The following is a 27262-nucleotide window of genomic DNA, read 5'->3' on the forward strand; positions in this document are numbered from 1 at the left end:
AAATAGATTTCCTAGCTTCTTCCCACATGATGGCCCCAAATCTGCTATATTCTTACCTTTAAGTTCCTAATTATTAAGCAATTTGTTCTGCTTTCTATCTTAAGACATTTCAGCCATCATGCTGTAGATATTACCATGATATCAACCAGATTTTCCTGGGCAGACTACCTCACCAATATATCCTAGAACTTCACTCCCCAGAGCCCTACCATACTATGGACAGGTAAAAACAGGCTGGGGGTGTGGATCAACCTATTAACACTCCTGTCCAGCAGAGAAGCAGTTACAGAGACCAGACCTTCCACCTTCTGCACTCTATAAAGAATTTTGATTCATACTTCTCAAAGGGTAAAGAATAGGAAAGCTTCCAATGGAAGGGATGGGATATGGAACTGTGGTGGTGGAAAATATGTGGACTTACACTCCTCTTTTCCTACAATAGTCTCAGTTATTATTAAATCACTAGTAATAATAAAATAAATAAATAAAAGATAAAGTTAAATAAAAGGCAAAAAATATTTTCTCTTAGATAAGAGGTCCGTGGCCTTTAATTAAACTTTTATGAACATATAATATTTTTTTAAAAAAAAGATTATCAAAAATCTGATTTGTCCTCAGATAAACTCAGCTTCTGAATTTCTTAGTGGCATTTATTAAGAAAAGACATATCTATAAATAAATGAGAGGTCTAGAAATATGAAATTTGTTTCTTTTTTAATATTTATTTATTATTGGATAGAGACAGAGAGAAATGGAGAGGACGGGGGAGACACCTGCAGGCCTGCTTCACCCTGAAGCTTTCCTCCTGTAGGTGGGGACCAGGGGCTTGAACCTATGGTCCTTTCTCACTGTAATGTGAGATGTGAGTGCTTAACCAGCTGAGCCACCTCTGATCCCTGGAATTAGTTTCCGTGCACAAAATGATACAACAGAAATACTAAGAAGTCCCAACCATTTAAAAATCTGAGTTTCTATTTTGCCAGCTTGAATTTGCTATTTTATATGTAATTGTGACTTTTTGATTTTAATTTAGCTTTTATTAAAGTAAATATATGTGATAAAGTTAAGTTAAAGTAAGAAGTCCCCCTCAACTTTGATGAGAAAACAAGAGCTAGCTTATATTTGAGGGGACTGTGAAACTGTGATCTTTAGGGAACAAAATCGAGCCAAATAGCATTTTCTAAATAAATTTAAAAAAAAGTTCAAGGAAGTACTCCTCTGTGATGGGTAAGTTTATGTTTTTTTTTTCCCTGACAAAAATTAGAACTTTCTTTCATGCCATTACTTCTATTTATTCTCCCTTTTCTCATATCACTTTAAAAATGTAGATAATCATTAACACAACCTTAAATAATTAAATGTGTTATTACAAATTTCTGGTTATAGATTATGACAGCAGGACCTGGTTTATTTAATATTAAACCATATGTGGTTCATACATTTATATTGATAAATTACTAGTTTATTGATTTTACTGCCAGGAATTCTCTGTGGCTTCATACCTGCACAAACCTACTTCATTCCAGAAGACTCTTTCTTTCTTTCCTTTCTTTTTTTTCAGATAGCATGTAAGAAACAGAATGAAGAGGATGAAGAAGAAGAGGAGGAAAGACATCAAAACATTGCATCGCCTTTAAGGGGTTTCTCCTTTTGGTGATACTCCCATCTGCTGCCAGGGAATCCAACCTAGACCTTATAAACTGTATTCTCTGTTGGCTGAACCATCTCCCAGGCCCTGATCCACATAATAGTAAATGAAAGACTACATATACTGAATTTCTAACACATATCCCAATTCAGACATGTCCCTGAACTGACATGGAAAGATGATTAATTATTAATAGTGATTATTGATAGTGAAATCATGAGTGGAGGATAGATTTAAATAGGATTTTCAATGCTTAAATCTCTCACTATATACCAAATATGTCACTTCAACATTGAAGATTATTCAGTGACAAATTAATCTAGTTATAATTATATTTTGTGCAATTATGTCTCTGTGTGGGTGTGTGTGTGCATGCACACGTGTGTGTGTATGTATGTATGTATGTATGTATGTGTGTGTGTGTGTAAAATATTGTTAGTAGATAAATATCTCTTACATGAACAAAGTATTGTTCAGTGAGTTAATATTGAGTGTTACATGTCTGGGAGTTTTAATATTCTCTAAGAACTTTGCATCTATCTTCTTGAGTTTTTTATCTTTTATAAAAGTGAAAAGAATGTGGTAAAGCGATAATGGAAAACCAAGTTACCAAATGATGCCAGCGAAATTTCTAGATGCCTGAGATCTTGGATAAGGAACTGATTGACTTGCATTGGGAAGTTTTACCTAGAGAAATTCTTAAACATGACAGCACATGTCTTCTTTTGCATCCAGGATTCTTTTGAGTACCTTGTCAATCATTTTCCCTACAGGCGTATTCTTATGCAATGACTAACATGAGCTGGAGATTCCAGCTTAAAAAAAAAAAACTTTAATGCATAAAGGGCCAGTAGACTGTAGTTGTATGCTAGATATTAAGGAAAGTGAATAATTTTCTTAGTATACTAAATGAAACTTAGTTTGACAAATACAAAAGATTTCACTTTAGGGTTTCCTAGAGATACATACAAAGAAAGCTATAGACTTCTGCAAAGTCAGAATTTTGAAAGATGTAACATTCAGATTACTACAAAATCTTTCCATTTATCAGCACAGATAAAAAAATCCTCAGTAATAATAATAATAGAATCAGCTAGTCATCACTGATCATTTTGGTCTGTATGAAGTTCATTATTCAATGTAAATCTTTTAGTTTCACTGGACTGAAATTTCCTGTGAAGAACAGACTTGGAGCAAGAACATGGGGAAGATTATCACCCTTTGAGCAGAACTCTACCAAGTATAAATTGTTTGAAGGTATGGTCTCATCCTGATTTTTTGTTCCCGATCATAGTAAATTCAGTGCAAATGATTTTCCTTTTATTTTTTAAAAAACTTTTTGTTTATATTTTCATTTTAAATTGTGATAGAGAGAAGTAAGGAGGGAAATTGAGAGGGAGAAAGAAAGACACCTGCACCTTGACCCACAGCTTGTAAAGCTCCCCCCTCTACAAGTGGGGACCAAGGTCTCAAATCTAGGTCCTTGAGGAAGGTGACATGTGTCCTTTACCAGTTGGACAAAGTTCAACCCATTTTTTTCCTTTAATAAATCCTTTTGAAAATAATAACTTATTTTTATTTTTTTTAACCAGAGCACCATTTAACTCTAGTTTATGGCAGTGTGGGGGATTGAACCTGCAACTTTGAGTCTTTTTTTTGCATGAGTCTTTTTTTTTGAGTCTTTTTTTTGCATAACCATGATGCTATCTACCCCCACCCAAAACAATAACTTAATACATTTAATCATATTAAAGTCATAATCTGATCTCAACAGGCACTTTCCTAAGAAAAAGAGCCAGTTAATTGCATAATTTCCTCATTTGTTGTGCTCATGAAAATGAAAATGTACAGATTGTAGGATTGCAAGATCTGTGTGGCTACAAGTCAGGAAAGGAATACATACACACATAGCTAGATTTCTCCTGTATCAATGTATAATGCTCTTGATGTGTCAGTGGCTAGTTCACCGAGCAAAATGGGTCTCCCTGACTTGGTATTATCCCTGTGTACCTTGCATTTTGCATCATGCTATCCAGCTAAATGTAGAGGCCTTTGGTTGGATTATTTTTTGTACTGTTTTTAGTTTACTGCATTTGTTTATTTGGGAGTTCTAGGCTCTGATAGAAAAGCCAGGATTTAGCAGTATGAAATGTCCACACTTCAGAGATTTTCCTCAACTATTTTAGCAGGATTTATTTTCTCCTTCTCTCCACCTGTGGATTTTTCAGTTTGAGTCTAATCCTGTTCATGTTTTTTTTTTAATGATTCATCAATTAACAATTACACATTTGCTATTAGGCCAATAAGGTTAGCTAAAGAAATTAGAATTAAAAAAAAAAATATGCTAATTAATGCAAGTCTATTTGATTTTTTTAAGTAGGCACATTCTTCCAACTAATATATTTAAGTTCTCTAGTTTTGGCATATTAAAAACGTAGAAGAGTTATTTTATTTCTATATACCCAGTGTTTTGTCAATTTTACTTGTTTGTCTCTTCCTAGTATTTATTCTTAAATATCTGGCTCACTTATAGCTCACACTAGGCTATGGTGAAATTAACAGAATTACTTAATACAGTTTGTTGAAATCTGGCACAATAACAGTGAACATAGAAGAGAATTTCTCCCACTAAGAACTATTTCACAAAATCAGTTTATGAAAAGTTGGCTTGATACGATTTAGAATTCATTCTTTGATCAAGACACTGTGCTCTGATCTGCATTGGGAAAGCCTTTTCTTTTCATATTTTCATGGGATATTTACACAAGTTTACATGCACTGACCTTTCTTACTTTCAATGAGTGCCAGTTCATAAACCTGAAGCAAGCAGCATATACAAGATTGTACTGACCTTCGTATATTGAAACTTCACATTGGTGAGTGGGGTTGGTAGTTTTGATGTGTCTGGGGACAACATTACTGAAGAGGCTTCTGGACCACAGGTTCTGGAACACAGGCTTGGTGGTGTGGATGTGATAGAGCAGTTGGCTTTATTTGTTTCTTTTCTCTGCAAGAGCTAGAGTTTATTTGCATACCTGGCTATGATTGGGTGAACAAACTCTGAGCAAAGGGAAAACTGCATTACTACTTTGCAACACATTAGGCAGGAAACCCTTGCTTGACTTTAAACTTAAATCCTGAAGAAACCAGTGTTCCAGCACGGAAGCTGCATCTGGAGACAGGGTACACAATTTGCAGATAATTTAATTTTTCATAACTGAAGCCTGTGATAAGGGTAAGAAACACAGCTGCTCTGGCCACTACAGTCAGTTACTATTTTTTATTGTTGTTGTTGTTATGCTATGAAACTTTCTGTTCCCTAGCAGAGCTGGAGTTAAAGAATTTGAAGACTGTAGAGAAGTTTGAAAGGGTATTTGTTCTCAGTATAAATTTTGGTGAGCGCCCTTTAGAATCAGAGTCTCAGTTTATGGACCACAAAATTGGGACTGATCCTTCTTTGAGTTGTAAATAGCACTACAGGAACAAAATAAAACTATATCCATAGAATCCATAGAATGCATTATTAGTACTGGACACTAGATTTACTGAGATTTCAAAATCTCAACATTGGGCAGAGGAGACAGCATGACAGTTATTCAAGACATTCATGTCTAAAGTCTCTAGCACCACCAAATGGCAGAGCTGAGCAGAGCTTCTCCCTCCAATCACTCTCTCAAACATAATAAACAATACAAGACAACTAAATTATTTATACGTGGGGACAGAGAAATCTGGAATTTTCTAGGGATCTCAGAGTTCAATGTCACATAGCACCAACAGTGTAAGTATGAACAATATCACCCAGTAGCTTGTTTCTCAGATTAAATTAATGTTTTAATCTAGGAACATTCAAAAATGACAAATTGAATAACAGAACTTTTGTCTCTCCACTTAATCTCTTCAATTTCTTTCATTTTGGAACATCTAATTGTTTTCTTCTTTATAAATGTGTTTTTAATTAAATGTATAGTTGTACAATGCATGACAAATAACTTGAAGAGTGCTGCTCTGACCGTGCCCAGACTGTTCCTCTGATTAGATTTCGTACGTGTTTGTCTATTCAAAGACTAGTTTATTTCATGTCCAGGCAGTGAAAGCTCCAAATTTGACAACAGTTGGAGCATCACTTTCTGATACTTATGTTCATAACTATATCTTAATGAGTAAAGACATGAGGACAGACCTATTTATCTCAACAGGAGGGAGGGCCTCTTACTCTCTGAATAAAATATGGTGGTCCAGCACCTGTAAGGAAACACATGCATTTGGGGGCCAGGCAGTGGCACACACAGTTAAGCACACATAACACGAAGCACAAGGACAAGGATCCAGGTTTGAGCTCCCGGCTCCTTGCCTACAGGTGGGTTGCTTCACAAGCGGTAAAGCAGGTCTGCAGGTGTCTTCTTTATCTCTCTCTCTCTATCTATCTCCTCCTTCCCTTTCAATTTATCTCTGTCCTATCCAATAAAATAAAATAAAATAAAATAAAATAAAATAAAATAAAATAAAAACTGGCCTAAGGAGCAGTGGATTTTCAGTGCAGGTACCAAGCACCAGTAATAACTCTGTAGGCAGAAAGAAAGAAAGACATGCCTGTAAAAGACCTGATCTCAAATAAAACTTTGCAATTACAAATACTATGTGACAAATGTAATAGACTGTAACAACATCAACATTTTATATTGTCATAAATAAGAGGTGAGTGAGATCATAGCTAACCATTTGGTACTGATATTTTCTTCTCAACCAGTACCCCCTCTCCCACATACAGCCTCTTAACCTAAGAACAGAGAAGACTGCAATTAAGTAATAAAAAGTCCATTGATTCAAGATGGGTCGAAGAAGGTGGATTCATTATTCTTAGTAGCTGAGTAGGATTCCATTGTGTATATATACCACACTTTGTCAGCCATTCATCTGTTGTTGGACACTTGGGTTGCTTTCTGATTTTGGCTATTATAAATTATGCTGCTATGAACATAAATGTACACATATCTTTTTGGATGGGGTGTGTTTGACTTTTTAGGTTATATTACTGGGTCATAAGGATGGTAAATTTCTAGCCTTGTAAAGGTTCTTAAGACTGTTCTCCACAGGGTTTGAACTAATCTACATTTCCACCATCAGTGAAAGATGGTTCCTTTGTCCTCATAACCTCATAACCTCTCCAGCATTTGTTATTGCTGTCATTCCTGATATGTTACATTCTCACAGGGGTGAGGTAATATCTCATTGTTGTCTTTATTTGCATTTCTCTGACAATAAGTGATTGGGAGCATTTTTTTCCCATGTCTATTGGCCGTTTGGATTTCTTCTGTGGTGAATATACCGTTCATTATCTTCCCCCCACTTTTGAATTGGGTTGTTTGTTTTTTGTTTGTTTGATGTTTTTTTTATTGGTAAGTTTGGTGAGCTCTTTGTATATTTTGGTATTTTCCAAGAGTCACTGTTTTAGTCAAACAGCAGAAACATGTGGTTTACACATGGGCAGAAGGCAGAGCACCCAGGGAGAGCATTATCCTCTGGAAACACAGGTTGGACAGGAGCTTAGTGACTGAGGGACTGAGCTTGGTGCCCCAGAGTTAGCTATGCGAGCTATGGCTGCAGTGAAATGCTCTCAGAAGAGCTACGTGATGAAAGGAAAGGGGAAGCAGATACGACACAATTGGGGTAGTGGCCATCAGAGCTCAGAGGAAAAATGGGCAGAAATGGAAACATGGGTGAGAAACTAAGCTGTCAAGAGATGGAATATGTTGGAAATAGATGGGGCAACTGCAGCAGACTAAATGGGCAACTGGATTGTTCCCTAGGAAATAGATAACTTACGTAGGAAAATTCCAATTCAGTGGATTATTTAAAATATACATAAAAGGAAAGCAAAAATAATCTTATTAATGATCCCCTATAATAGTGCAAGGAATGTCCTAAAAAGGAATATTTCTCTGATAGAGACTGTAGACTTGGCAACATTATGAATTCTAGAAGCCTCAACAGCATAGTTCAATATTTTTAGACAGGTTCAGGAATAGTTGCCCTGGGTAAATGAGATTTGTGGCATTTAAAATATTTTGCTAGCAGGTGCCATTGCTTTTGTACTAGTTCTTAGACATGGTGGCAGCATAAATGATGGCAGGTGTGCATTATTAGATAGCATTTTGAAAATGTTCTAAAATGGTTATTTTTGTATATTTTTCTTATAGTTTCTAAACACCTCCCCCCCCAGAAAGGATGGGTTCCCTCTCATTCATGCTCATGAACAGAATAAACTAAAGACTAATAAGTTTCCTGATTAGTGTTGCAATGTCTTTGTAGAGAATGCTGCAAAGCAGGACTCCATTTCCCTCTCATTTCTTTCTCTTTAAGCTCTGACAAGCCTTTTAGAATGTGGGGTTTAAACGTTTGAAAAAAAATACTGTTTGAACATAGGAAATGGTTCCGCTCAGGCAATTGTACCAAAGGTTATACTGTACCTGGATTTCCAAGTCTCTTTCTAATTAATTAGGAGGTGATCCTCTCAAGATATGTTTATTAAAAAGAAAGGAAGAAAGAAGAAGCAGTGGATTTTCTTAATCTCATGCTCCAGTATGAAGACCAATTTTGTAAATATGAAAGTCATAAACCACATAAGCACCTAATTCCTAAAATTATTCACAGGCAGTCAAATAGTTTCTCTTAGGAAATGATCTTTGGCAGTTTAGCTATAAGGGTCATGGAAGTTCATTATGTGCTTGTTTTCATTGTTAAGTCAGACAGAGTACTTGAAAGAGATTTTAGCAGAATCTCCTTCTATACAGTGGGGGTCTGATTCTAACTGAGTCATGTAAATAGCTAAGCAACTCACTATCCAAGTGAGATATTTTGCTGTCCCTCATTTTGCACTATTAACTGGTTAATTTCCTGTGAATATTTTTGTTTCTAAATATGAAGTTAGGTAGTCAATTCAATTCCAAACTTCCAAAAAGTTTAATAAGGACTCAGCTAATACCAAAAATAGTTTTTGATTTTGAAGACATCAACATATTTGCATATGTTTTCAAACATCAGTGTATATGCATAGATCACACACACACACACACACACACACACACACACACACACACACACACACACACTTGTGATTATTGAAGCTTAACCTCTCCAAGCTAATTTTTTTCATACAGAAAGATAGAAATGTTGACAAAATAACAAGGAGAAAAATACTACAGCACCAAATCTTTCTCACTGTGGTCTTATATGTGACAAAGCATCAATCACATTATCCACATTATCCCACTCTTTTTTTCTTCTCCTCCTCCATCTCCTCTTCTTCCCCCCCCACCCCCTTTTTGGATAGGAACAGAGAGAAATAGAAAATGGAGATAGAGAGGGTAAAAGACAGGCACCTACAGCACTGCTCCACCATTAATGAAGCTTCCTTTCTGAAATGGGGAAGGGACATCTTGAAGCTGGCTTCTTGTACAAGCAGTATGTGTGCTCTACTCGGTTTGCTACCACCCAGCCCCATGATCTGTATTCTTAATCTGTGGTAGTTTCTTATTGCTAGTTTTTGTTGTCCTAATTTGAGGTGAATGTGTTTTGTAACCATATTGCCATTCTTCTAACTTTATACTCATATTGTACATAACTACATTTATAGACATTTCAATGATTAAAAATATTGCATTATTTCTTCTTATCACTTCTCCTCTTCTGTTTCCTTTCTCTATTACAAGGAAGTAGATGACATGGAAACTCAGTTTTATTTGATGGCAGATAAGAGTGACAAGCATGACTGTGACTTAGAAAATCTTGGAACTGGGAAGACAGCATAATGTTTCTGCAAAAGACTTTCCTGTCTAAGGCCCTGAAGTCTCAAATTCAATACCCAACGCTACTGCTGGGCTAACATGGGGGTGCTTCTTACCTGGACGTGTGCTCTCTGGGTTGGAGAGAACACGACTGGACTCAGCCGGGGCTGCTAATCACTCAGCAACACAGGAGATAGATGACTCAGGAACTCTTGGGAGCGTGGTAATGTGAAAGGATCTATTGATCAGAGAGCAAATGCTTTTATAGGATAAAACCAGAAGTGGCAAGTCGGAAATGGAAATGGCTAGAAAAGAGAGTGGAGAAAGGCAAAAGCACGCTGGGTAGGTGGAAGCTTCCTTAGCAACTGTTGTGAGGGTTTTAACTGGTGTGATTAATGTTATGCTGCAGGCAGGGTGGGTCTTGAGGTACAAAGAAGGTAGATCAGGCAAAACAATGATGATGTAAATCGGCCATACTATCAGCAATGCAGGATGGGGGGAGGGGGACTGGTTTAATGCCCGACACAACACCATAAGCTAGGGTTGAGCAGTGCTCTTCTCTCTCATTAAAATAAATTAAATATTTAAGCATACACACACACACACACACACACACACACACATGTTCCACATATTTGTCAATTCATGAAAGATATATGGCTGGTCCTCTGGTCCAGAATTCCACTACACTAACTAGATATCAGACACCTTGCTATATTTATCACACTTTGCTCTGAGTTTGGTAAGATACTGACCAGAACACACTCTAGGCCTGTTACTCTTCCATTTTTGCTTCAATGTAATGTCTTTGTGTGCTCTAACTGCCCATGTAGATAATGACTATGAGCCTTTTCAAGAGCTAAGTGGTCACTGATCAAGCAGAACACACAAGAGCTAGGTTCAAGCCTCAAGCCCCTACATGAAGGAGAAAACTTCAAGCATCATGGAACTGTGCTGCAGTTGTCTGTCTTTTCTCTGTCTATCTCTATTTCTCACCTTTATGAAGAGAGAAAGCAGGGAGAAAGAAATAAATGGAGAAAGGAAGAAAACAAAATGGCCATTGTACGAAGCTGTGCAGACAGGAAGCCCCAACAATAACACTGTTAGGGAAATAAAAAAGAAAAAAAGAAATAAGAGGCTTTTTTTTGTTTAAGTAAAGTATTTATTTTTTTTTCTATAAAAGCTTTTTTATATGATTTTATTACTTTACCTGCTATTTTCAACTGAAATGAGCTGTTTCTATAAGGGTAAAGTGGTGAATATTTTAGGTTCAGGTGGTGAAAAGGGTCTGCCACGATTACTTGTCTTTCTTTTTTAAAATTTTTTAAAAATATTTATTTATTTATTTATTCCCTTTTGTTGCCCTTGTTGTTCTATTGTTGTAGTTATTATTGTTGTTGTCATTGTTGGATAGGACAGAGAGAAATGGGAAGACAGAGAGGAGGAGAGAAAGATAGACACCTGCAGACCTGCTTCACCGCCTGTGAAGCGACTCCCCTGCAGGTGGGGAGCCGGGGTTCGAACCGGAATTCTTATGCCGGTCCTTGTGCTTTACGCCACCTGCGCTTAACCCGCTGAGCTACAGCCCGACTCCCGATTACTTGTCTTTTACTACAGCAGAATGAAAACTGTTATAGGGGCTGGGCAGTATAGCAGCAGGTGAAGTGCACATAGCGGCAAAGTGCAGGGGCCAGTGGAAGGATCCATTTCAAGCAGGGGGGTTGCTTCACAATTGGTGAAGTAAGTCTTCAGGTATCTGCCTTTCTCTTCTCTCTGTCTTCCCCTCCTCTTTCCATTTCTCTCTGTCCTATCCAACAACAACAACAACAGCTATAACAACAATAAAAACTACAGCAAGTGCAAACAAAATGGGGAAAATGCCCTCCAGGAGCAGTGGATTCATAGTACAGGCACCGAACCCCAGCGATAACCCTGGAGGCAAAAACAAAACAAACAGCAAAAAAAGTGCTGGGCTGTAGCACAGTGGGCTAAGTACACATGGCAAGAAGCACAAGGACCTGCATGAAGATCCAGGTTTGAACCCCTGGTTCCTCCCCCACCCCCCAATAAAAGCAGTAGTTTATTCTGCATGAACAGATGGACATAATGCTGCTCCAACAGAACTTAATCTACCCAAAGCCGGGTTTGTTTGCCAGCCCCTGACTTGCTTTATTTACTAACATATATGATGGAAAATCATTGCAAATCACTTTTACTTGTGCCCCACGGAACTCAAAAACAAGCCTCTTTTTTCCTTTCTGTAACAGGACAGATAAATTGATAAAAGAAAGGTAAGAAGAGGAAGAGGAGGATGAGGAGAGAGAAAGAGAGCGAGAGTGAGAGTGAGAGCGAGAGAGAGAGAGAGAGAGAGAAAGAGAGAGAGAGAGAAGACCTGCAGCACTGCTTCAAAGATTTTGAAGCTTTCCCCTACAAGTGTGGACTAGATACACGCACACTGTAAAATGTCCCCTCAACCAGGTGTGCCACCACTTGGCACCCTAGTGGTTCTTATATATAAAGTCTTAAAACCGGGGAACTAGGCAGTGGTGCACCTGGTTAAGCACACACATTATAGTGTACAAAGACCTAGGTTCAAGCCCTAGGTCCCCCAGCTGCTGTGGGGAAAGCTTCTTGAGTGGTGAAGCAGGGATGAAGGTGTCTCTCTGTCTCTTTCCTCTCTATATCCTCCTCCTCTTTCAATTTCTCTGTCTCTATTTAATAAAATTCCTTTTATTCTCAGAGATTATTTTGTTTATAATTTTATTTTGCAAGTAAATGAGGTAGTAAGGAACTATTTATTAAATATTACATATTGCCTATAATACTAATTATTTTGTCCAAATATGAAGTCAAGAAAGGTCTGCTACTGAGCCCAGTATTCCTGTAGTGATTATTACCATTACCATTATTCTTATTATTAATTATTTTTATTATTTTATTTCCAGTAGGGTTGTTAATTGGGACTTGCTGGTACACAGTGTCCCCATCACTCCCAGCATCCATATAGTTTTCCTTATTTCTTTGAAAAAGGGTCAGAGAAGAGAGAGAGTGTAGGGAAATTGTGAGGATGTGGTTGAGCTTGGCAGGGCTTGACCTGAGGGGTACACATCTATGCTGTCTGTCTCTCTCTCTACAGAGAGGTCTAGCAAGGAGAGACACGAGACCCCCCCCCCCCCAAGGTTTGCCTCCTATCAGACTCCCTGCCTCACAAAGCACCCTGCATTCCTGATACTATGGCCTGCTCCCTTATTATCTGCACAATCATTGTTTTGCCTGAAAAGTCTCCTCCCTAATTCCCCACAGGGTATTATTAATCCTACCAGTTAACCCCCTAGCAACAGTTGCTAAGGAAGTCCCTACCTTTCCCAGCCCATTTTACCTTTCTCCACCCCTTTCCAAACCATGTATGATATTGTCAAACCACCTCCATTTCTGACTCGGGGTGGTTCCCGGGCCAGGGGAAGCACATGAGGGTGACGGGGAGGCTGACACGGGCCATTGCGGTAACCAAATGTGCTACCATCTGACTTTGGGGTGTTCAGATGAATAAAGATTTGAACGGCTTCGCCACCATGAGCTTGATCCCTGGGTCATTGCTCTCTCATGTCGTTAGCCCAACAAGAGAGAAGATATACCTGCAGCACTGTTCCACTGCTTGTAAATCTCCCTCCTTTGGGTGTGGACTGGGAGTTGTTACCATGGTCTTCATGCATGGTGATATGTGTGCTCTTTTCGGTTCACCCCCCCATCCGTATAACCCCAACCCTGAGTTGTGATTACTATTAATTTGTCTCTTATTATTTTTAAGTATCTATATATCTTGTAATTTTATAACAGTTGTACAAATAGTTGTTTGGTCAGAGTGACAGACTTCAGTAATTCAAAAATAGGTACAATATTTGAGTGTACTATATATATATTTTTAAATTTTTAAAAATATTTTTTATATTTATTTTATTTATTCCCTTTTGTTGCCCTTGTTGTTTTATTGTTGTAGTTATTATTGTTGTCATTATTGTTGTTGGATAGGACAGAGAGAAATGGAGAGAAGAGGGGAAGACAGAGAGGGGGAGAGAAAGATAGACACCTGCAGACCTGCTTCACCGCTTGTGAAGCGACTCCCCTGCAGGTGGGGAGCCAGGGCTTGAACCGTGATCCTTATACTGGTCCTTGTGCTTTGCGCCACCTGCGCTTAACCCGCTGCGCTACAGCCCGACTCCCGAGTGTACTATATTTTAGAGATTCATTTTGAACTGAATATTAAGTCTTTCTTTTTGACTTTTTTGTTCATTTTGTTTCATTTAATTGAAAAGATTCTTTTTTCACTTTCATCTACTTTGTATAATGAATTGAGAAGTTAATCTCAACCTAAAATTGATTTACATTTTTATTGCTTAACAACTAGACTTCTTGCTGTAGGTTTAAGTGTTAGTGCTTATACTTTTTAAAAAAATATTTATTTTTTAATAAATAAATAAATATATTTTTGTTAAATAAAAAATATTTTGTTGCCCTTTTTTATTGTTGTTGTAGTTATTGTTGTTGATGTTGTTGTTGTTGGATAGGACAGAGAGAAATGGGGAGAGGAGGGGAAGACAGAGAGGGGGAGAGAAAGACACCTGCAGACCTGATTCACCACCTTTGAAGCGATTCCCCTGCAGGTGGGAAGCCAGGGTCTCCAACTGATGTCCCCAACCAGTGTCCTTCGCTGATCATGAGTAGGAACATTCCAAGCTGCCCTAATTTCAGGACCCAGCTTCCTCAGGTGGAACATAGACTATGTTGTCCATCCTCCCTTCAGAGGATGGAACATTCTCTACCGTTGTTGATCCACATTGAGGGCAAGGTCCTATGGGGGCCCACAAAGGGGTCTATTGTGTCATTCTTGATAGAGATGATCAGTAACAATGGAGAGAGGGATTTATTCAAGGTCTAGGCCCATGTTTGTTTGGGAATCTCAGGACTCTCAGACTCGAGCCCCAGCTGATGTGGTGGCCTGATAGTGACTAAAGAGTCATAGTTAAAGTATTCCAGTCTCTTGCCCTTTTGTAGTCCTTACTTTGATAAGATTAGCTTGGGAGTGACTTGGGAAGTATAATAGAAAGTAGGTGAGGAGGGTATCTAAGTCTAAATAGACACTGTTGCATTAGGAACTTTATGGTGTCTTCTTAGGTCTTCCTACTTGCTTGCTGCATATACTGATCCACTGCAGACTATTGTGTACTTTTGCTTTCAGGTATATGTGTTGCCCTAATTTATGGATATGTGTGAACATATGCCCTATCTCTTGGGACCTGGTCTATATCTAGGTTTTGGGACTTTGTTAGGAAGTGAACCACCTGAAATAGAATTAGAAAATACTGTGAAAGGAAAAGTCTCACCAGAGTAATGAGGCTGAAGGGTTGACATTCCATGCCTGATGTCTCTGGATGCAGTCTGAAGTGAAGCATGCCGAGGTGGTACTCATTACATTGATTAGGTTGCAATCAGCAGGTGCACTAACATAAATTTGAGAGGCTGTGTCAAGTGAAAAGAGTACTAATTTGGTTTAGGAGTCTTACGTTCCCAGTGTTCACCATGTAACTATCAGCAATGCAACCCTGATATATTATGGCACTTGAACTCTGATGACTTCTATGCTGCTAACTGGGAACTAATACTTTGGAGTAGGTGTGTCACACTTTCAGTATTTGCCATGCATGAGTACATGTGCACTTTACTCTCCCACAATGGTGCTTAAGATATTTGTTTGCCATCAGTGATAACGGTCAAACTCAGTTGACCTATCGAAAGAGATTGAGTTAAATATTAACATGGGTTTTCCTACTTTGAGTGTTTTAAAGATTTACTTATACAATAACTGAGAAATAAATGGGGGGGAGACCAGATATTACTACATTAAATGTGGTACCAGAAATATATGATAACTATGTATCTCTGCAAATTAGTCTAACATAGGGCTAAAAGTCATCATATTTAAAAAATAATTGTCAAAGTCATGAACATAATTTACCATGATCCTGTGAGGTGATATCAAAAATCATTCTTTTTTGAGATCTACGAACATAATATGCCCAATAATTTTTTAAAATAAAGATTGATCACATCAAATTCAGAAACTTAAAATATTAAGAGAGTTGTGGAGAGCAAACTATAAAACTATTTGAACATTTTTTTTCTCTGAATGTGGAGAAAAATATTATTGTCTAACACAACCATGTACTGGTAGAATAGTTACCCCAGAGAAGCATCACTGTAAAGATTAACCAACCATGCTGCCATTTTAGATACCTCCCTACTGCCTACTACCAGGCATATGTCATCTCTTACTTTGTAGCCCAGGATAGAATTACACACTCTATTTTCTTCCTTCCTGTTATGGCTTATCTCTTTTAACATGATACCTTCAATTTCCATCCCAGCTATATAAGAGAAGAACATTTCTTTTTTTTTCCTTTTTCTAATTTCATATACTTGAATGGTATTCTGAATATGTATATATACAGCATAACTTCCTTAACCATTCATCTTCCATTGGACATTTGGGTTGCTTTGAAGTATGGGTTGTTATAAACTCTGTTATTGTGAACATAGGTGTATATAGTTCTCTTTAAATAGATAATTTTGGGTTATTTGGATAGATCCCAAGGATAAAAATTGCCAGATTAAAAAAAAATAAATAAAGTAGTGTTTGGTCAACAATTTGCTTGGCTTTGTATGTTAACTCTTTTTTCAACCACCAGGTTCCAGATGCTACCAGGATGCCAACCAGACTTCCCTGGACAGAGGACCGTCCTGGAGCTCTGATTCCCCAGAACCCCACTCCACTAGGGAAAGAGAAAGACAGGCTGGGAGTTTGGACCGACCTGTCAATGTCCATGTTTAACGGGGAAGCAATTACAGAAGCCAAATCTTCCACCTTCTGCATCCCACAACAACCTTGGGTTCATATTCCCGAGGGTTAAAGTATAGGAAAGCTATCAGGGAAGGGGATGGGATACTGAGTTCTGGTGGTGGGAATTGTGTGCAGTTGTACCCCTCTTATCCTATGGTTTAGTCAATGTTTCCGTTTTATAAAAATAAAATAAAATAAAATAAAATAAAAACAAGTATTTTGTAAGCTATTATTTCCCTAATAAATTATTTGGAAAATGTATAATTAAATCTTCTATATTGACTTTAATCTGTTAAATATTTACATAGTCCCTCTGGCTTTGCCTATCAATTTGCAAACCAAAAGGAATCTCACTATAAGCACAAAAAGACATAGATTTGTCTGCACTGTGTCAATGTATTCTATGTGGATTATGCCTGATAGTTCAAGAGCTGACATGGTGACTATCTCATTGCACTTAACATAAAATCTCCCTTCATTAAGTGTATGTTCAGGGTTATAACTGAGGGATTATAACAAGCCTGTTAATAACAATTACTTTTGTTGTAATTACTTTTTGTTTAGAAATGCATCATCACACACAATACTGAGAACTGCATTATGACAAAAATAATTCCATTGTCATGCCCTTTGAAAACTTGATGTTGTCAAACTATCATATGAAAATCATTCATGAAATTTTAACTTTGAGAAGAAAAATGATTTTTTTCTATTCAGAATCATTCAGTTTAATAGATAAAGAGATATTTTGATACTACACCATTTTAAAGGATATAAAATAAAAATATATAGGGACTGGGTGGTGGTGCACCTGGTTGAGCACACATATTACAGTGCACAATGACCCAGGTTCAAGCCCCTAGTCCCCACTTGCAGGAGAAAAGCTTCACAAGTGGTGAAGCAGGGCTGCAGGTCTCTCTCTGCCTTTCTCCCTCTCTAGCTCCTCCTCCCTCTTATTTTCTGGCTGTCTCTATCTAATAAATAAATAAAGATAATAAAACTTAAAAAATAAAAATGCATAGTTATTGTCAAAAGTTATCTGAGAAAAATAGATATTTTATAAACCAAGAAATACAGAGTAAACCTTGAATGCCAAAATTAAAAGATTTTGTAGTGTCTGTAGTTCATTTATGTGTCCACAAGTTTGTAGGCAAGTGACAAGAGGACTGTGTATTGTTTTATTAGCTGATTTTAGATGAATTTCAGATATCAAGATGAGGAAGGTAAAGAAGGCAAGTGAGTGCATCACAGTGCTTCTGTACATAAAGATTGCCCTGTAAAATACCTGTTATAATACATACAAACAAACACACACATGAAAGCAGACTCCATAATTTTTGTTGAGCATTGAAAAATGGCAACAAACCAGGGTCAACCTTTTTAATAGTCTACTTCAAAAGAGACAGACAGAGAGGAGAGAGGTCTTAGCACTGGAACGTCCAGATCAGCCTTTGCTCCTCCCATATGGTGCCTGGAATCAAACCTGGCCCATGCCCACAGCCAGGCTGCTTCCTTCCTGATGAGTTATCTCTCCAGCTAAAGTTTTCAGGCATTATTAGTGAATCTGGTAAAAGATATATTGGGAGAACCAATGCAACACACACACACACACACACACACACACACACACACACACACACACACACACACACCAATCTGTCCTTAGGGTGGTATTGTATTTTTATTTTCTGGAAATGAAATTTCATTATAATTATTACAATTAAAGGTATTGTAATAATTATTAAATTATTTATTAATTATGGTTATAATTATTACAATTTAAAATATTGTTTTACATTAAACATGTAAAACAGGGGTGGGGGTAGATAGCCTAGTGGTTATGCAAAGAGACCCTCATGCCTGAGGCTCCGAAGTCCCAGGTTCAATCCCCCACACCACCATAAGCCAGAGCTGGGTAGTGCTCTGGTCTCTCTCTCTGTCTCTCTCTCTCTCTGCATCTCTCTCAAAAATAAAATAAAAACAAAATATTTTTTAAAAATATGTAAAACAGTAGTTTTTCATTCCTTAACTTATGTATTATTACCAGGGCATTATTGCACACAAAAAACATTCATATAAAATTATCAAGCAAAAATCAAATAATACAAATTATCAAGTATATTAAAATATTTCCTAAATGGCATCTGGTTTGTAAACGCTATTTTGCTTTAAAGAGATGAGAACACGTGTCATTGCAATTTATTGCTTTTTCCTGGAGTTAAAGTTCAGAATATTTATAGTGGTATAAATTGCAATGCTGAAAAAAATAATGTCCTACTTTGCCTTTCAGTGGACATCTAACACAGGAACTGAAGACTACATCTACTTTCTCTAAAGGAAATTAAATAAGCATACTGTGTAATTGTCATAAGGGGGTGGGAGGAACAATTAGTGAATCCATAAAAATGACACAAATTCACACCATCTCAAGTCTAGACAAAGATTTGTTTGTGTAACTGAACAGATTTCCTGATGTGAAAGCTTCCGTAAATTAAGACTTAGAATTTTAATGATAAATTGGTTTCCACAATTTTAGGCACTTTCTTACTGACTTGTCTTGGGTAGAAAATTCATGTAAGCCTCCAGATGCTAAAAGATTTTAGTATGTAAAAGCTTTTAAATTGTATAGTTTATGATTTTTAAATTTTATAATTTTTAAATTGTATAGTTTTAAAATAACATAGCCTTTTTTTTCTGAAAGAGAAAGCTCAGCTCCTCTATTTTATCAAGTTTTATTTGTTTTGTCATTGTTGTTCTTGTCTAAAGAATGAACCCAGGGACTCATGAATTTAAGGCATAAAAATATATCGCTGAAATATCTACCCTGCCCTAGAAAAAAAGTTTTTAAAGAAAATAAATTATATGATCTCTTATCATAATAACAGTTCATTTTTCATGTCACATACAAACCAAACACATGGAAATATGAAGTGGTTACAAAAGTTGATACATACATACATATATATATATATATCAGCTATTTAAATGATAAAATCATTATCTTTGCCTTATTTTGCATGGAACCTGCAGGAATAATCTCAAGAAGATTAGACAAAAGGAGATGGATTGAATATCAAGTGGTCTCAATTACTGGTGGAATTCAAGAAACAAGAAGGGAAAGACAAAACACATGGTGAAATAGGAACCAGGCATGGTGTATAGCAGCAAAGCCAAGGGCTTAGAGGAGGATTGGGGGGATTCTGTGTGCGATGGAGGAGAGAGACTCAGTTAGAGGGGGCAATGGTGTGTGGACTCTTGTGGTTAAAATCGCATCCAGTGACAACTGGCTTGCAAAGTATTACTTCCAATAGAAAGTATTAAAGTGACAAATAAATAAAATACACACTGCCTTGTAAACCAACACTACCTGCCTTAAATCACATTTTAAAACAAATTTGATATTGCACCTTCAAAAATACTTTAAATGAGCACTAAATCTGAATCAATCAAAAGACACTGACTTAGTCTCATTTCTGCCAGTTATTTGATAATTTATTTTCTTTAATTTCCATAATTCATTTAAACCTAAGGTAAGCAGTTAAAGGCAGACATTACAATAAATAAAGGAGTCACACAGGACTGAGGAAATAGTTCAGAGGTCGAGCACAGGGCTTGCAAGACTAGAGCCCCACCTATTGCTGGACTCTCTTATGTCTGATCTGAGGAGCACTATTTCCTCTCTCTCTCTCTCTCTCAATCTCTCTCTCTCTCTCTGTGTCTCTTTCACAAAATAATATTTTTTCTTATTTTTTAAATATTTATTTATTTATTTATTCCCTTTTGTTGCCCTTGTTTTATTGTTGTAGTTATTATCTTTGTTACTGATGTCGTTGATGTTGGACAGAGAGAAATGGAGAAAGGGGGGAGACAGAGAGGGGGAGAGAAAGACACCTGCAGACCTGCTTCACTACAGGTGGAGAGCCGGGGGCTCGAACCAGACTCCTTATGCTGGTTCTTGTGCTTTGTGCAACCTGCGCTTAACCCGCTGTGCTACCGCCCAACTCCCCAAAATAATCAATCTTTAAGGAACAAAATTAAGTACAAGTAATTGAAGAAAAATCCTCATAGTTTTATGGAAGCTTAAAATATGTCAGATTTTTTTTCCCTCCTGACAAATTATTCTTCATGTGTTAGCTCCAATGCCCCACTCTACATTCCATCCTTGCATATTCAATTTAGGACACTGACACTTATGTTTAAAGACCTGCCTCAACCCTGTTTTGCCTAATACATATGGACTCTGAGATGATTTATGCTTTTTAACAAATATGGAGATAGTGAAAATGGAATTCCGAATGTGCTTTACACTGTGTGCTCAGAGCAGGAAATGAAGACTGTCAAGCTCCTTCCAGAATTGTTACATAACCAGCTTCTGTGTTTTCCAGGTTATTCCTGCTTTTGCTTTTGTACCATGCTAGTATTAGTTTAATTTTATGTGTTCTGCTTACTAGAATTTTTAGGAGAGTTGGGAATGCCAAAATAATTCTCATAGAAATGAGTGATGATTCTTAACCATTAAACTCAGCTTTCAAATATTGGCTGAAAGCTGTACATGCAGCTGCTTACTTCTGTCATTGCATTCCTTGTAAGTAGTAACTTTCTTTTCTTTTTTTAATTCTTTTTTTTCCTTTTAGTTTTTATTTATTATTGGATAGAGATAGAGAGAAATTAAGAGAGGAGGGGAGATAGAGAGGGAAAGAGACAGAGAGACAGCAGAAGCCCTGCTTTACCACTGGGAAGCTTGTCCCCTGTGGGTGGGGGTCCTGGGGGTCCGAGGCTTGAACCCAGGTCCTTTTGCACTGTAGTATGTGCACTCAACCAGGTATACCACCACCTGGTCTTAGTAGTAATTTTTTTTTATTTAAGAAAGGATTAATTAACAAAACCATAGGGTAGGAGGGGTACAACTTCACACAATTCCCGCCACCCAATCTCCATATCCCACCCCTTCCCCTGATAGCTTTCCCACTCTCTATCCCTCTGGGAGCATGGACCCAGGGTCATTGTGGGTTGTAGAAGGTGGAAGGTCTGGCTTCTGTAATTGCTTCCAGCTGAACACAGGCGTTGACTGGTCGGTCCATACTCCCAGTCTGCCTCTCTCTTTCCCTAGTAGGGTGGGTCTCTGGGGAAGCAGAGCTCCAGGACACATTGGTGGGGTCTTCAGTCTAGGGAAGCCTGGCCGGTATCCTGATGACATCTGGAACCTGGTGAATGAAAAGAGAGTTAGCATACAAAGCCAAACAAATTGTTGAGCAATCATGGACCCAAAGCTTGGAATAGTGGAGAGGAAGTGTTAGGGGAATGCTCACTACAAACTCTAGTGTACTTCTGCTTTCAGGTATATATTTTGCAGTAGTTTATGGATACGTGTGAACATATGCTCTCTCTCACAGAAACTGGTGTATATCTAGGTTTTGGGACTTTGTTAGAGAGTGAACCACCTGAGACGGAATTAGAGTATACTATGAAAGGAAAGGTCTCACCCAAGTAATGAAGCTGAAGGGTTGTCATTCTACACGTGAAGTCTCTGGACACAGTCTGAAGTGAAGCATGCTGAGGTGGCAATTTTTGCGTTGATTAGGTTGTGATCGGCAGATGCAATATTATTTGATATGGATTGGGAGAGGCATACGGGAAAGTGGCCCTACCCAAGGGTTAGTAGTAACTTTTTAATTCTATGCGTCTCCCATGAGACAATGAATGAAATGAAGAATCAATGAATAGCTATTCCTTACATGAGTGGCTGGAATAATAACTGGCTGGAATTCATTGGAATGGAAAAAACAGCAAATAAACAAAAAAACTAACCCACCAACCAACCAACCAAACAAACAAAAAAACTATCTTGCTGGGTTGTTGTAAGGTAAAAATATGGTAATATTCTAGAAGTGAAACTTTTAAAACTTAAAATATTATAGGCAGTTCTCCTTAGCTTGCAATGACTCACAGAATGATTGGGGAGTTGAATTAAACAGAAACTTCGAAAAACAAATTAATGAAAGTTTGGGCTTAGCCATGCACTATCCAAAAGTCCTGAGTTAAGAGTTAACTCTTATGGGGGCTGGGCAGTGGTGCATCCAGTGAAGTTGTACATGTGACAGTGTGCAATGGCCCGAGCTCAAGTCCCTACCCTACTAGTAGAGGAGAAACTTCAGGAAATGTGAAGCAGTGCTGCTAGTCTCTACCCACACCTGTCTCCCTCTTTTCCTCTCTGTCTCTCCTTCCCTCTCAAATTATTTGTCTGTATCTGAAAATAAATAACATAAAGATAGGTGATTTAAAAATAATTACTTATTCTATAGTTTTCCCATTCTGAGATGGTCTTTCGTGAGACTGAGAACTACCTGTGGGTGTCTTCCTCCAAATGTCAAAACCTAAGAAGACATGGCAGGTTAGCAAAGAGAAAGCTGCTGACTGCTTTGGGCTTGCTGAGATGAGTGTCTAAGCTTGTCATTTCATGGAAATGAAAGGCAAACTAACCCTGGTTGGAGGAGGCACCAGGCCTGACAGGCTAAGGTGTGACCAGTAGAATCCTAACCACCCCAGACATCTTTGGAGGAACAAGTGAGCTGGCTGATGATCCAGGGAGGAGAGAGGTGAGGGGAAGAGTATATGCAGAGTCTACAGGGAGCAGAAAGAGAAAGGGCAAAGGAGATTACTGGTCATTCAGTGTCTTAGATCTGAAGCAAAGCAAAGTCCAAGCACAAAAGCAAACAAAACCTTTGAGCACTGCTTTCTCCAAGGAGTATTTATCAAGTGTTGTCTGGCTTGACCTCCCACACTTGGTAAAATATGCATTTTATGTTTTGGGTTTTTTTTTTTTTTTACCCCTTTTTGTTATTGTTACTATTTCTAGGTTTTTAAACTTAATTTTATTTTTATATATTTTTATTAGAGGAACAATTCCATACCATTCCCACCACCAGAGTTCTGTGTCCCCACTTACTCCATAGGAAAATGCAGTTAACAGAGTGAAGGATATACATACGTCACAATTTGTTTTACTAATATGGTGATGATCTGTCTCTTGGTGTGACTGGTGTATTGAGGTTTACAATGAATATTGTGCTGTTGTCCATGTCTCCCTTAAGGTCAGTAAGTGTACATATACTTAGGTATATGCATATCAGAAGCATATATATGGAGAATGGTTATGTCTTCCTGTTGGCTTGATTCTCTGACCAATATGTAGTGTTCATGTCTGCTTGCTTTCTTTGCCTGAATGTCTAATTTTTTTTATATTAGAATAATTGTTCCTGCACTTCTGTTTGCATTATTGACTTGGAATGCCTTGTTCCAGCCTGGCACTCTTAGCTTCTGATTGTCTTTTTACATTTTTCAACAAATGAAGAATTTTATTTATCCAATTTTATGAATTAATATGACTTTTCAAATAGAAAAGAATGACTAAACATAAACAACACTATTCACTCTTGAAACTACATATAGAATGACCATATAGCCTCCACACAGAGAACCAGACACAGAATTAGGCAGAGACCCTCTATATGTGGACTTTCTTCATGTGTCCCCACTTTCCCCTGGAAAAAAAAGTTTTTAAAAAAGTAACTTCTTAAAACCAGAAGTTACCTAGAACTACTTATGACTCCTGAAGAGCTAGCTTGTCATTCAAGATGGACTCATGGTTTTCGTCTACTGAGCACTAAATAAATATGCCCAAGAATGCTAACAAATAAGATTTTATTGGCTTATGGCAAATACTAGAAACTTTTGTAGACTGTTTCTTAGCAGACAAAGACAAAAATGTTGCCCCAGAAATAACAAAGACAACTACTAACCTAATCTGCCTTTATATCTTTATCACCTACAACTCTAGATGTGCTGTTAAGAACAAAAGTTATTAGAATGTACATTACAGAATTATTCTTCTTTTATTACAGTAACAGCCAATATTGAGTAAACCCTGTGCTTTCAACAACAGAAGTTTGAACAAACTATTCAGGAAAGTAATGTTAGTGTGGAGAGAAGAGAGGGCAGGGCAGGGGAGGTGGGGGAAGAGAAAGTGTTGCCTGAGATAATTTGTCAAGAGATCCCAAGTCACAAAGGGATGAATCTACTTCCTGTAGTAAATATTCTAAACGATTCATGATGGCATTTTTGGTAGCCACTGCTTTATAAATAATGTGTTGAGAATATGAACAGGCATTACGTCAATACCAGTCACCAAAAAAATGAAACCAAGTAATGTGAAAAAAGTTATTTTAAGGTATATTAGAAATTTAACAATAGTTCTAGGAATAGCTAAGAGAATAGAGAGCAAGAATAACTGTTGTAGTTTGAAACGATAGAGTGCTACGCCCCCTTGTGGAATGTGTAGAAAGTGAACATGCTGACAAGGATAAAAGTTCAGGTGTGTGTACAGACACTAAAAAGAAGCTCTTTGCTGTGCAGTACAGGTACTATTCCTTTTATATTCATGCTTCCTCGTAAATATAAAAGTGGTCTTGGCACTCTGATTCCATGATCCTGTGTACAAGAGGGTGGTGTTAACATGAGGGGAAACTGAGCAGTCAGCTGGAAAGGGTGTTTTCGTTAGAAAAAAAGTTCCCAAAACAAAAGGTATTAAGAGACAGATAATTCAAATGAATCTAGGGGTCAGACTAGACTTAGATTTATAATAACAATGAGAGATGAATCAGGAGTTTAGATAAGATTTCTTTTAAAAAATATTTATTTATTCCCTTTTGTTGCCCTTGTTTTATTGTTGTAGTTATTACTGTTGTCATCATTGTTGGATAGGACAGAAAGCGATGGAGAGAGGAGGGGAAGACAGAGAAGGGGAGAGAAAGACATCTGCAGACCTGCTTCAACCCTTGTGAAGCGACTCTCCTGCAGGTGGGGAGCCAGAGGCTCCAATCAGGGACTCAAACCGGGATTCTTACACAGGCCCCTTGAGCTTTGCACCACCTGCGCTTAACATGCTGCGCTACTGCCTGCCTCCCTTAGATGAGATTTCTATGGGACAAGCTAGATGCAATAGGCAAGAGTTACAGATCACTGAACCTTGGAGTTGTAAGTGAACTTTGCTATTGACTTTAAGCTCTCTGGTCACTCACTGCAGTATACCTACTGAGTCTTGACTACGAAAAAATTAAGGAGGTCAAGGGGTGGCACAACAAGTAGAGTGCACACACTATAGTGTGGAAGGATCTGGGTTCATGTCCCCATTTCCACATGCAGGGAAAGAAGCTTTACATCTGCAACTTGGTGGCTGAAAGGCAGAAACATACAAAGCTCTCCCTTTCCATCGTAATTTCTGTCTCTACATAAAATAAATAAAAGGATAGATGAAGGAAAGAAAGAAAGAAAGAAAGAAGCAGAGAAAAAGATGGATAAATAACTGCAAGGGGCATTAGTGTACGTGTATTACAGGCATGGAGCCCCAGAGAACTCACGATCCAGTAGGAACAAGAAATAAAATGTAAAGGTTTATCAACCATCCAATTCTAGTCAATATGGAGTCTAGTGTTGCTATATTTTATGATCCCTCCAGACAAAATGAGTTTATATGTAAGCATATCTAATACCTAAATTTAAGGCATTAATTAACATAGAGAAATCAATTCTGCTGATTTTAGTTAATTTCCACTCCTCTTGTAATCTCAGAGAATCTATTTATTTATTTTCCTTGCCCAGAAAATTGTACAATCTTAGTATAAGACAGTCTATCTCTATGAGAATAAGATTAAACAGTGTGGTAGGAAGGGGTGTCTTAAGAAGGCTTTGTGTACATGGTCGTTACGATTACTCTTATGTCTATACTCATCCAGTTATGTATTTTACAAGTTTCTATAAGACCCATCTTGAGATGTAGGAATTCAGTACACAATGGTGAGTAAATACAGAGCTGCTGGAAAAGTCATGAAGTACTTTTTTGTTTTTCTATGCAAACATGTGTCATGACTTTTCTAACAACTTAATAGGATAAGCTGAAAAGTTTTTCTTTTTCAATTTTTATAGGACAGAGAAAAGTTGATATGGGAAAGAAAGATAGAGAGGGAGAAAGGAAGAGAGACAGTTGCAGCCCTGATTCGCTGCTCAACAAATTGCACCCTCTAGGGTGGGGATCCTGGAACTTAAGCCTGGGTCCTTGTGCACAGTAATGCATATGCTCAACTGGGTGTGCTTCTACCTGACCCTAATAAACTGAAATTTCTCTTTGATGGTAAATTTCACCAGCTAGAAAAGGACATAGAAACATTTCCAGTGGAGAAGAACTCTAGCAGCTGAAGTAAGTACTTGGGAAACTGGTCAAGACTGCTTTTATATTCATGAGGAAGCAAGTAGAGGTACTATTCCTAGGTGAAGCATTTGTGTGCATTGAGGGTGAGGGTGGGCACAGATGACAAAGAAGATCCTAGTGAAATCTAATTTGAAGGGCAAAGAAAACGAATAGAAAGATAAATTCATCACACGCTTAACCTGTAGACAACAGCAGAGGAAAAGACTGAAGAGGCCACTAACCATTCAAGGTGTTAGTGAATAAGCCCTTTTCCCTTTCATACTGTACACAAGAGACGTATTTAGATATGTTTACCAACATATGTATATACTGATGCAAAACTTTCCTATGTAAATATTTTACTAAATGATATCTTGTGGTATTATCCATTTTATTTTTTTTCTACTGTGGGCAGGACTGCATTCTATGTAAGGTCTTAAAGGAAATATTTTCATAGGTGTGTATGGTATTTTTTTTTTTTTTGCTATAGTATTAGTATCATTTCAGCAAAGGTACTTAGTATAAAACAATCTCAATAATTGAAACATTAATGCAACTGAGAAAGACATCCTGCAGGCCTGGGGATGGACCTATCCAACCTCCACATCTGAAATGCAAATGAAGGGGATGTATGTGAGATGAGCCAACCTAAGGCCTGGGAACTAGTGCTTCCAATCCCAGCTAGCTCT

The 27262-nt window shown here is 37.7% G+C and overlaps 1 protein-coding gene and 1 long non-coding RNA gene across 2 annotated transcripts in view; one reads left to right on the plus strand and one right to left on the minus strand.

The window, feature by feature from the left end:
• LOC103118518 (aldehyde dehydrogenase 1A1-like) overlaps positions 1-4650 on the minus strand; it is a 42255-nt gene extending 37605 nt beyond the window's left edge. Inside the window, exon 1 of the mRNA XM_007528743.3 lies at positions 4500-4650. Coding sequence (XP_007528805.1) covers positions 4500-4565 — 66 coding nt within the window. The 5' untranslated portion in view covers positions 4566-4650. The remainder of the gene's footprint in view (positions 1-4499) is intronic.
• A 104-nt stretch (positions 4651-4754) lies between these two features.
• On the plus strand, positions 4755-16668 carry LOC132540715 (uncharacterized). Its single transcript, XR_009551877.1, has 3 exons — positions 4755-4883; positions 6399-6493; positions 16179-16668. It is a non-coding gene; the product is annotated as an uncharacterized LOC132540715 (long non-coding RNA).
• The last annotated feature ends 10594 nt before the right edge of the window (positions 16669-27262 follow it).

Source organism: Erinaceus europaeus, chromosome 10 (assembly GCF_950295315.1).
Source record: "Erinaceus europaeus chromosome 10, mEriEur2.1, whole genome shotgun sequence".
In the NCBI taxonomy this organism is placed as follows: Eukaryota; Metazoa; Chordata; class Mammalia; order Eulipotyphla; family Erinaceidae; genus Erinaceus; species Erinaceus europaeus.